The sequence below is a fragment of the Sinohyriopsis cumingii genome, chromosome 17, assembly GCF_028554795.1.
Source record: "Sinohyriopsis cumingii isolate HCF-2022 chromosome 17, ASM2855479v2, whole genome shotgun sequence".
NCBI classification, from domain to species: domain Eukaryota; kingdom Metazoa; phylum Mollusca; class Bivalvia; order Unionida; family Unionidae; genus Sinohyriopsis; species Sinohyriopsis cumingii.
The window spans coordinates 59803780-59816135 of record NC_142977.1 but is presented as its reverse complement, the minus strand read 5'-3'; the positions used below and the strand labels follow the sequence as shown (position 1 = coordinate 59816135).

At 35.9% G+C, this 12356-nt stretch overlaps 1 protein-coding gene across 6 annotated transcripts in view; it reads left to right on the top strand.

The window, feature by feature from the left end:
• LOC149779044 (uncharacterized) overlaps positions 1-12356 on the top strand; it is a 214751-nt gene that overhangs the window by 92739 nt on the left and 109656 nt on the right. For all 6 annotated transcript variants that reach the window (XR_016415554.1, XR_016415555.1, XR_016415552.1 and 3 more), the window contains one exon: positions 6966-7088. Coding sequence is in view for 1 of the 6 variants with exons in the window: in XM_089939614.1 (XP_089795740.1) it covers positions 6966-7088 (123 nt within the window). In the remaining 5 variants the exon portion in view is untranslated. The remainder of the gene's footprint in view (positions 1-6965; positions 7089-12356) is intronic.

Genomic DNA, 12356 nt, shown 5'->3' with positions numbered 1-12356 from the left:
ATGCTGAATGGGGTCGTTAACATTGAAAACTGTATCCTCATTCAGCCTGGTTTTACAGAGTGTTTCGAATTTGGCCCAGTCGGCCTTCTTTAAATTCCATTGTGGAATTACTTCATCAATTGTAGAGTTATGATTTACAAGGGAGATTGGGAAGTGATCGCTGCTGTGAAGGTCATCAGCGACCTTCCATTCATAGTCCAAAAGCAGCGAAGGAGAACAAATTGTCAAATCGATGCATGTGTATGTACCCGTGCCTGGGTGTAAATATGTAGGTGTTTTGGTATTATATAGACACAGATCGTGTCTAGAAATAAAGTCTTCAACTTTGTGACCTCTGTCACTTACATGATTCGATCCCCATAAAATGTTATGGGCATTAAAATCCCTGAGTAAAACAAAGGGTGCGGGAAGCTGTTGAACAAGATTGTCGAGTTCGTTTGGTACTAGGTTAGTGTTTGGTGGTAAATAAATAGAGCAAAATGTAATCACTCGATGTAGAGTGACGCTTACAGCAATGGCTTGTAAATTGGTGTTTAAAGTAATGAAACTATGAGGAGCTCTGTTGTTCACAATAACAGAAACTCCTCCTGATGCCCTGTCAACATTTGGAGAGCAGGTGTTAAACAGGGAGTAGTTTTTAAATGTGATATTGTCTGTATCTTTCAAGAAGGTTTCTTGAAGGCATAGTACCGCAGGATCATGTTCGTTTAAAAGCAGGAGAATATCATTGTAATTTGCTTTAAGTCCTCGACAATTCCATTGTATGATAGTGTTTTTCATTATAAATTTAAATTAAAGATTGTGGAGCTAGGTTAGACCTTTCGCAGACGGAATTTGTTTTGTTATTTCTCTGGAGGAAGTACGGGGGTGAATTTTTTGTTTGTAGGTCTGGAGTTCCCTTGGGCGCATGGAGCAGATTCTTCTGCATCCATGCTCTTGATGTCTCCAAACCTGTTATAAAGTTTGATGGGGTCATCTGACCCCTTTTGTTGCCTGTTTCCGTGAGATTTTTTATTCTTTGGTGATTTAGGTTGTTGGGTATTATTAAATGTAGTCTGAGTAGATGCCGTGTTTTTCTGTGCTTGGTAATGGGGGGTGTTTGAATTTGGTGTTGAATCGGGTGCTTCTGTTTGTGTTTGAGCGTCCTTCGTTGTTTTAGGATTGCTCTTCACTACAGTGGAGAAGGATGGGCCAGGATGGGCTGTTTTTGCCTGTACAATTTTTCTGGCTTCTGGATAGGGAATATTATTTGTGTATTTTACCCTCTGAATTTCCTTCTCCTTTTTCCAGGTATCGCAATCCTTGGAATTTGCGTGGTGCTCTTTTCCGCAGTTGACACAATGCGGAGTTGCTCTACAATCAGATTCCTGATGAGCATTGTCTCCGCATCGGCCACATATTTGGCTCTTGGAGCAGCGGTCTTCGTGATGGCCATATTTTTGACACTTATAACACCTAAGGGGGTTGGGAATGTAAATCTCTACCTTTACTTGCAAAAAGCCAACTTTCACCACTTTGGGTACAGTTGGCCTGTTGAAGGTGAGTACAATGGTGTTGGTGTCCTGCAGATTGTTATTACGTTTAATACGTATTCGTCGGACTGCAGTGACACCTTCATCTTTCATTCCTTCGATGATGTCAGCGTCGGTGACTCCAGCCAAGTCACGGCAGCGAATCACGCCTTTGGACGTATTCAGTGTGGTGTGAGCGAATGAGGTTACTGGGATATCAAAGAACGTTTTCATTTTCCTGATATTGTCTGATTGACCTCGTCACTCACACTCAATAAGAAGACAACCCGATTTCAACTTTTTAACACTTTTAGGTGTGCCAATCGATCCTGTGATAGTCTTTTCGATGACAAATGGAGATAGTGCGGCAAGCGGTTTCGTGGCATCTTTTGACTGTATGACCATGAAGCGTGGAAATGACTCCACACTACATGGTTCATCGTCAGACTCTGATAAGGGTTTCGATCTTTTATTTTGATTTTTTTTGGAATTATCCATGATGGCTAGATTAAAAATTCAGCACCCGTGCTCCCCACCCACCAAGGAGCCCAACAAGGGGACACTTTTCAAGTGTCAGGGATACACAGATGCCATACTCAGTTGATAAAATTACCTTTGAATGACCCTGAAGTCGCCAATTTCTAAGGTCGGTAAAATTACCCCCCGATTGACCCGTTAAGCCACCGCCTTCTAGGAAGCCTTCTAAGACTTGGAAAAGGGAAATATAAAGGAAAAGAATATAGGGGCAACGGTGGTATCAAGAGAGATACAAGGAGAGAGAGAAAGAAGGTGAGAAAGTTAATAAAGACCTCCTAGGGCTCGGCGTGACCAGCCGATTTGTCGGAACCGGGCCCATCCCGACCACCCGTCTAAGAGAAGTAGAGGCCAAAGTAGTGTATTGCAGGGAACTGCTCAACTACCAGGATCCTTTCCTCCCCCGACACGGGACGCAACCCACGGCAAACAGGTTGCCTCTACTTAGTTGCCTTTTACGACATGTAGCGAGGCACGTCAGGCCAATTCTACAACCCCGGACCCGCAGGGGGGATTTTTGTAAGAAAATTAGGTAGTCAAAATTTACCTTTTATAATGGCTAAAATAAGTGACATAGGTGAGTCAGTTGAGGCACATTTGTTTGAGATGGCATAACGCACCAGTAGATCAGGGTCTATAATTTTCATTCATCAGATTTCTCCTAACAAACTGCAGTGACCAGATCTGCCAGTACATTATGCGATGGCAGATCTGGGTCTGTACAGTTTGCAGTTGTACACTGACTTATAATCAAGTATCAGCATATAGTGATATATTAATAGCTCAGCAGTGTGATATAAACATGCAATTTAAGAGAGTCTTCTTGACTATGGGATTTCATATGTAAAGCATGACCTATAACCTTGACCTCATCACTTAACAGCATAGGAATAATGACAGTGGAGATATTGCAGTACAACATTTGATTTGTGACAACATCACCTTTCTGTTGACAAATAAGAAACTACTTAAAAATGATTTTAAGATGTGATCATAAAATATAAAATAAAGTCTTGTTATTGTTATTTGAAATTATTTATACCATATGTACTTGCTTACAAGTTGAGTCTGACTGCATAAAGCACCAGCCGATCAGGATCAATGTTAATTGTTTTAGTGATTATTCCTATCAAACGGCATAGACGCAAATTTGCTAGAGCATTATATGACAGTAGATCTGGATCTGTGCAGTTTTAAGGTGGACTGGGACTTACAAGTGAGTGTATATGTTAAGTGAAATAGTTGAATGAGCCTTGAACCCTTTCCATTTTAATCATTATATCTATCAGGAACTAAAAAGAAAGAAAAAGCAGAATGCTTTCCAGAATTAATAGAGATGTGCTTTGTGATGGAGATGTCATGTGTGAAGACATTTTTATCTGAAGTGATATGTGAGGGTTTTTCTATATTTCTATCGTGATTTGGGTTGGGGAAATGGGTAATTCCATGTAAACTTTATTAACTGCTAATTTTGGGTCAACCAAAAAACATCAAAAATATTCTTTGTAGCTTGTATTAACAAATTATATTCTATGAGTGAACAAAATTAAACAAATTTCTATTAAAATATGATAGAAATTTTAAATGATGTCTTATGCATTACTACCTTGGAGTGATTTTATTATGATAGAATGTTTGATAAAATGTATCTATCTGTAACTCTAAAATAGTTCCTAAATATTTTTAAATACAACAGCCATTAGATAACAGTAAATAACTGTTTAGTAAATGATCTTGCGATGCAAGAAAATAATGGGATTTTTAAAATAAAAATCTTTAACACTGATCAGGTAAATATGAACTTATTCTTGGAATAAGCTAAAAGTTTTGTCAGAAATTCGAAAGACAAAACCACAACATAAAATGTTATCTTGATGTTATATTTACATTTGCAGCCTAAAATGTTCTTTAAGGCATGCAGTGTAAAAAAAATGATAGGAACATTTGGAACAGTGACTCTTCAAGAGGAAAATAATATCAGTTGCTGATTGTGATACTTCATGACAATGTTAGCATGTCCTTTGTGTGCAACTTAGTGATGGTAGTTTTTGCTTTGGGATGCTGACTGCATCTAACTATATACAGTTGTGATACAAACTATAATAGTCTGCCTTTTTCAATGAGATTGATAACAAATGATTTAAAATGCTTGTCTCACTATGGCTGGAGCATTTCTTTAATTATAAGTTATTACAGTCTTCATTTACAAAGAGAGGCACAGTTAATGAGATTGGTCTTATCTACCTGTATGTCACGTTTGAAGAGCCTGGAGCAATAGATGCACATATGAGGTGTGAAATAGGTGTGGGGTGGTCAGTGATAGATTCCATCAGCACCAATTAAAGGCACTTGAAACAAGCCATTGGATCAGTGGGTCTCAGTATAGTAACAGTACAGAACAAGTCATGGTAAATTTAGTCAATGACAATTTGTACAATTTAAGAAGAAAATTGTTTAAAATAGTTAATAACTTCGTGGGATTTAGCGCTTGTTTTGTTTGCATTTTTTAGTGGTTCAAAGTATACTCATAAATGTAGAAATTAAGATCTAGGAGTGATACCAGTCTATTTCCACCACGTGATTTAAAATTTTTTTTAAACTGACACATTTCACTATGATTCCATTATCATATATACATGCAATAAATTTGTATTTTGTTCACACAGTTGCTGTATAAATTTGTCTACAACTGATTACATTTCAATATTATCACATTATAATACATATCCTATCATCAAATATATAATAAATTATGTTTCTTGTTCTGAAAGATACAGATAAAAATGTAAATTGTCCTGAAAACTTTAAAAAAATACATGTCATTTAAAACAGTACTGATTAGATGACTGTTAACATTTCATTAAATTTGCTCAGAATCTCATATAGAGAGGGGATCTTTCAACATGTAATGTTTTCTTGGTGACTCGTTTAAGCTGAAGGTGTGTATTGTGATCAGCATATTGTACTTTGTTGCGCCTTTTCTTCTGAATTTTTGTTCTCACTGCAATTCTTAAAGTTTGAAGAAGAAACAATTGTACTGTATATAATAACATAACAAAAATGGAAAGAAATAAAACTTTATTCTAGAATAGCTTTCAAATTTTTGGGGGGCCAAGTTTGTAAATATTTACCCATTTTGGGTTCAGTTTAGTCATTCAGATTCAGCTTCATTGTGATCAAATAAAAGGGTTAACAATGTTGTAAGGACAAATTATGCAGTGCTACATCAAACAATCTGATATCAGAGGATTCAAGTGCGTAGTTGGAATATAAGCATGGAATGTTGCCAAAAGGATTTGTGGGTTACTTACCAGATCTATTTCCCTATAAGTTCAGCCCAACTGTAAACTATATAAATCATGATCTTCAGTTTCGTGATGTGGGGGCAGATCAGGGTCTGCGTTTATTGTTGTATTAAATACTCCAAACTATCTGCAAAGACCCAGCTCTGCTGGCACATTATGTGGTGGCAGATTGGGGTCTGTGCAGCAAGCAGTTGGATCTGACTTGTGAACAAGTATATTCAGTAGAGAGTAATCAAGTGTAAAGTACTTGGTGCTCAGTGTATGTAGGAACTCTTCATAATTACTTACATACCTATATAAACAAATACCAACACATACATTTAGTTACTAATATATTAGTTTGGTATAATATATGAATAAAATATACATCAATTTATTTTTTTTAAATATCACAAGCCCAAAGGTATAGACATTTTTCTTGAAATAAAATTCTCATGCTTCCACTTTTGATAATCAAAAGTAAGTTTTGAGCAACTTATAAACATGTATATATGGTACCAAAGATAGGATTTTTAACTAAACATATAATGTCTCTTGATAATAAATTCATTTCTAAGAAATAACTTATTAAACAGTTTGATCATTTTCGAAATTACCATATATACTCTGGATCTGTGCAGTTTGCAGTTGGTTTTGTCTTATAAGCGAGTAAATAAGGTATAGCAAGAATGATGAATAGTTGGAGTTTTAATTCTTTGTACTTAGAACCTGTTTGTTTCACACATAAATTGAACTGTTGTTGTTGCGGGGTTTAACACCATATTTCAGCACACGATAGGTTATGCATGGTGGCCAGTATTAATGGTGGAGGAAGAACCCAGGAAAAATCCACCGATCCACGAGAAGCTACTGGCGAGCTTTCTCACATACCCACGTTAGCCGAATAAATTGAACTGATAAAGATCATATTTTTCACTCATCTCTGTGTAATGTCCACTCGTGTACACCCAACTACACAGTGGAATCTTCAGGACTAACAGGAGAGTTGTGACTGAGGTGCACTGTACTGTTGAACTACAGATTTGATTGATTTGTGACACAGTATAGTAGTAATCCATAAATTGGCCAGGTAGAATCCATTTTTGAAATGCTGGGTGAAAGCTGTACCTTGAAGTAGAAATACTGCTGGAGAATTCACAGGCATACTTCAGTGAAACACACTCAGCAGCATCCTCCACCACATGAGTGAAGTCTGGTCAACACACATTGCGCACACTACAAGGAAACTGTAAATAGCTACCTTTGAATTAAGACAGCAACATCTTTATTGATTGTCCAGCAATTTGCAAATGTGACCTAGTTAAGTTTGAAGTATTATTCCTTAATGTGTTTATTTAGTATTTTAATGGATAAAGAAATGCAATATAATCACATCTGATAATTACTCTGAAATGCAATATAATCACATCTGATAATTACTCTGAAATGCAATATAATCACATCTGATAATTACTCTATGTCCATGTGCCTGTAGTACATGTGTGTGCCACTCAAAATCTTTGATCTACCAGATATGGTTGGCAGGTACATGGATTTTATGATTTCTTGATCTCTCCCTCTCTCACACAAAACACAGCGTATACTATCCAACAGTGATTGTATTATTACATTTCAGCTGCAGACAAGAAGCTTCCAGATGACCTGTTAATACCCTCAAACACCTCCATTGTCCTCAGCATTCCGAATACTGAAAAAACAGTAGAAGGATTCAGTTTGATTCTGTCCCTTGTCAACAGTGGTAAGTACAATCACTGTTAATTTTACATCATCCTTATAAGTTGCATAATTTTCCAATTTAAATCATGGAGAAAAAGGGTGGACAGATTAGTGAAATAATCAAAGAATCTGACTAAAAGTTGGTGTTTTAAACATTGAAATTAGTAAACAATGTTGCAAGTGTTCAAAAGAACTCAAGAAAGACTTTAGCAAAATCAAAGTCAAAATGTAAAGACTCTTGAAATTGAAACGGCTTATTTATGGTAATAGACGTAGGGCAGGAACAGCTGTAATACTATATTTCTTCTCCTCATCCAGGCTGTAATACTAATTGTTATCACTCTATGGGCTTAAAGAAACTAACACAAAAGAGCAAAAAGCATGTTTTTTAAAATTTAACAAATAACTTATTTCCGGTTAATAGAAAGCAAAAAGTTAGAAAGAACTTAAAGTATTGAGAATTGACTGCTCTGGTGTCCTAGTGGTTAGAACATCCACCTTGGATACAGGAGGTTGCAGGTTTGAACCCCGGCCAAGTCATACCAAAGACTTTTAAAAATGGTACTGACAGCTGCCTCACTAGGCACTCAGCATTAAGAGGTTCATTACAGGACTGGTTGGCATGGTGTCAGGATAATGTGACTAGGTGGAGCATGATGCCCCAGTGCTAAACATTGCTATAAACTTCCACACTGCAGACATTGTAGTGATATGACTGAAAAACTGTTAAAGCTACATTAAAAATCTAAATAACACACACTATTGTGAAATAAATCCCAGGTAGTCCTAAAAATTGTCACATGTCCAGATTAATAGAAATCCTATTAAATTCCAGTGGTATTCCAAACAAGTTCCAATATTGAATGTGTTGACGTGTCTGTAGTCTTGAATGTATTAATGTGCCTGTGGCCAGGAATTTGGAGGTCCAACAGACTTTTGATGATATAATCCAAAATGTTCTTGTCTGAATTGACAATAATACCAAATCAGTGGTTTTGTCCAAGAACATTATTGAGCACTTTGTAATTTGAGTGAATAATTTAAATAAATAAACCCACCCAAATAAAAAATTGAATACAACATTAAGAATGATTCAACATGGGATAATAAAATAGGAATTAGTAATCCAGAAGTAAACAGTATTATTTACCCTTCTACCTGAACTAGGTCACAATTAATATTTTCTGAAAATTCTGTCAAATTAATAGAGCTTTCTAGTTCTAGAAGATTCTGAGGTCAAAATCAAGTCTGAATCTATGACTTAAAAAGAAGTAAACATATTTATTTTTACCATAGTTATTTATAGATCCTATGCAATCTATATATACTCCAAATGTCTTAAAATGGAATCTATACCCTATGCAAAAATTAGCAATAGTCAATCAGTATCTTGTTATGAACAAAAATTTTAAATATCGTAAATATAGATAACATAATATAGCTCTTCCCTCACCAGGCTGTATAGAACTATATACTTCTAACTGAGAGGATTTTTTCGGTCGTGTTCTATGACCTAGCACTTTTAAGTTGTATTATATGTTGTGTCCAGCATATCTCTTTTGGGCTGGAAAATTTATTTTTTCAAATTATTGAATTCAAGTGATTATTTTCTCTGGAAATACAAAAGTGCTCTGATAAAATTTTGGATAGAAACATTCACTGGAATTTGTAGTGAATTCAAACCTGTAATTATGTTACAAAAGACTGTTGGCACTTCAAAACTCTACAAGCTACCACAGACACGTCATCACCTTCATATTTTTTGGATTTATTCTGGACTCCTACTGAATTTTTTTCAGGACTTTAAATTACAAGAACTTGTGTCTGTAATTCTTGGATTATTTGGGGATTTAATTTGCAATACTGTAAGTTTTTAAAAATAATTTTCACTTTGTATTCTAGAAAAACAAATTATTGTTGAATTCTACAAACCTTGTTGCCTTTCACTATTTTCTGTTACCTATTTTAAGAGCATAGACTTGTAACAATGGCTGCCATGATAATTATCTTGAAAACCTCGTTATTGCTACTTGTGAAAAGATGATCATATCAACATTGGATTTGCACTGAAAGATTTCTTATGTGCATGGTTGGTTATTATTACAATGTTGCCGTGTTGCTGACTGGATTTCAACTATGGCAATCATTGTGGCCATTTTGGATAATTTTGTTTACTCAGCATCTTCGAAACACAAGTTAATATTGGTATGGTATCCATAAGACCTCTTGTCAAGTTGGTTTTGAATTGAAATGGTGCCACCATGGCAGCCATCATGAAAATCTTGTTATAGCTTTTCCTCTTTAACAGATAGTTATATCATAATTGGGATTTTATCACAAGACTTATTATGATGTCTGGGTGGTCAGAAACAAAAATAATGCCATGACAGCAGTCTTATAGCCACTTCTTTTAACACACAGTTTATGAACAACTTTTTATGGTATCTAGTTGATTGCAAATAAAATTAATTCATTTTAGTGGTTGTCACTTTGAAAATCATTTTTACTGCACTTTTTGAAGGATGGTTTTATTAACTCCATTTTTCATTTATTTTCTATATGTATTTGGTTTTGATTGCATTGTACAATTTTTGGTATAATTTACAATCTCAAAAAAATTTGAAAAATCTCATAATGGCTGCATCTCCTTTGGAGATTGCCATATCAACATTAAAATGGCACTTCATTTTTGTAGCTATTGCTCTTTTTTAAAATAATGATCTTGATGTGACCTTCAAAATGGCTGCCCTGAAGGTTGAGCTGTAAATCTCTCTAGATATACTTCTCTTTTATAATAGACATGGTGATTTCACTTCTAAAAATATGTAGCTGGTTTGAATGAAGATCGTGTTCATCTGACCTCCAATATGGCACACTAATAACCTTCCTTGAAAATTGTTATCCGTACTGATGGCAGTGACAACAAGATGTATAAATGAAATTGAACCATGAATAGTCAGTACTGACATTGATGTTAAGGTCAATGTTATCACTCATTTTTTTTAAATACTGGCATGGCAGCACAAATCCGTATGAATGTAAATCCTGCTTATGGATTTATCTGATAAATACCTGTACCTTGCCATTTAAATAACTTTTTTCTTCTTTTTTTTTTGATCAATATTCATTATATATTTAACCAAACTTGCATGTTGATGTATCTAGATACTGTGTGACAAGTTAATGATTTCCATGGTATCATGTTGAAAGTTGTTGGCCATGCCAAAGAATTGTGTACTGTACTTACAGGTACCTTGTGAACATCTTAAAAATGGGCATGCAAGAAAAAATGTTTGTTTTTGTTACCAAATTTTTGGTATGTTGGAGTTTCTCAAGAATTCTTATCTGCCTACCTTCTAGTTCAGAGGGTGTGGTTTGTGACTCAGAAAGGTCAGAAGTAGGGGCTTTTTTGAGGGGGGTTCCATTAAGGGTTTTGGTTGTTTGGGTACAAGTGTTTGAGATACAGATAAGCAGTGTTGAGAGGAAGTTATTTGTTTTTATAATCCTAGAATGGTCATATATGATCGCATGCATGCACACACTCACACATGCATGGATACACACACACACACACACACACACATACATACACACACACACACATGCACGCACACACTATAAGCAGAGCAAATGGAACAGTTACTCCAGGGTCCCTGTATGATGGGGGACTGTAACAATGAAATGTGGGGTGGGACTCCTTTTTAAAATAATTTACAGCCTCATACACACCTTAATCCAGCTCATCCTTCCAAGATTAGTACATGGCTTAAACATTTTCATTCAAGGCAATAGGTTGATAACTTTCATTTCTTCAGAATGCATCCATAGTAATGAATGAAAATATTTCTCTTAATAAACTTTACCTATGAGAATTATCTTAATGGTCTCTCCCAACTTTACCAGTGAGAATTATCTTAATGGTCTCTCCCAACGTTACCAGTGAGAATTATCTTAATGGTCTTTCCCAACTTTACCAGTGAGAATTATCTTAATGGTCTTTCCCAAATTTACCAGTGAGAATTATCTTAATGGTCTTTCCCAACTTTACCAGTGAGAATTATCTTAATGGTCTTTCCCAACTTTACCAGTGAGAATTATCTTAACTCATTCAGCCCCAGACCCGTTATCAGTAACACTGCTGCTATGCCCCAGCAGCGCTAAGCTGTGTCTAGCTGCGTGTGCCCCAGAGTTTTTACCTGTTTGAAAAATTTTGTAAACATCGTGCACATGCATTCACTCTTACCTTAATTTCTCTGCTTATATCCAATTAAAATCCAAGAAAGTTTCACCATTTATTGCAAATGAATTTGTCTACACAGTGATGTATTTTTTTTTCCCTATTTGTCCAAGTCTTTCACGACTTATTTATACAGAATTTACAAAATTATGTGCAACGTTTATCCGCAAGAACTCGATCATCATCGCTGTCAGCATCCTCATCTTGGGACGATTCAATCTCAGAAACTTCTATGTCCGAATCGAAATCTCACAAAATATCCAACTGCCGAACATATCTTTCCTCAGCTTGCTCAGTAATTTCAAGATCAAACCCGAGAAACTCCTCATTTTTGCTCTCATCAAAAATCACTCTTACGTCCGCTATCATTTACGATTTTTCATGACCAGAACACGTGTAGTTAAACCGCTTTCAAAACAGGAGCCCTTAGCTTCTGAACAATTCAAATTTCCGCAAATGAAAGTAAAATCATTTCTGATTGGTTTAATAGTTGTTAGTTCTTGAAATAAACCCATTTCTAACCAATCAGAGACGTTGAATCTAACACACATTCATCACGCTTGGAGACGGGATCGGCCATTGAATGCAGCAAAAAAATCATGACTACAGGCGGGATCGGCCATTGAATGCAGAAACCGGATCACGCCTACAGACGGGATCGGGGCTTAATGGTCTTTCCCAACTTTACCAGTGAGAATTATCTTAATGGTCTTTCCCAACTTTACCAGTGAGAATTATCTTAATGGTCTTTCCCAACTTTACCAGTGAAAATTATCTTAATGGTCTTTCCCAACGTTACCAGTGAGAATTATCTTAATGGTCTTTCCCAACGTTACCAGTGAGAATTATCTTAATGGTCTCTCGCACAGAAGTTGTCCAAGGAATAGCAAACACAAACTCACTTTTGCAATTGTCAGGCAAGTAGTCAGTGCAGTGGAGGTGGTTTCTCGCATTATTGTCTCTATGACCATTAACCATTTAAATTGAAGAGTGTGAGGAGATGGGTGTGGTATTCTGTCCAGGAGGTGGTGTCATTCCTTGAGTATTAAGACT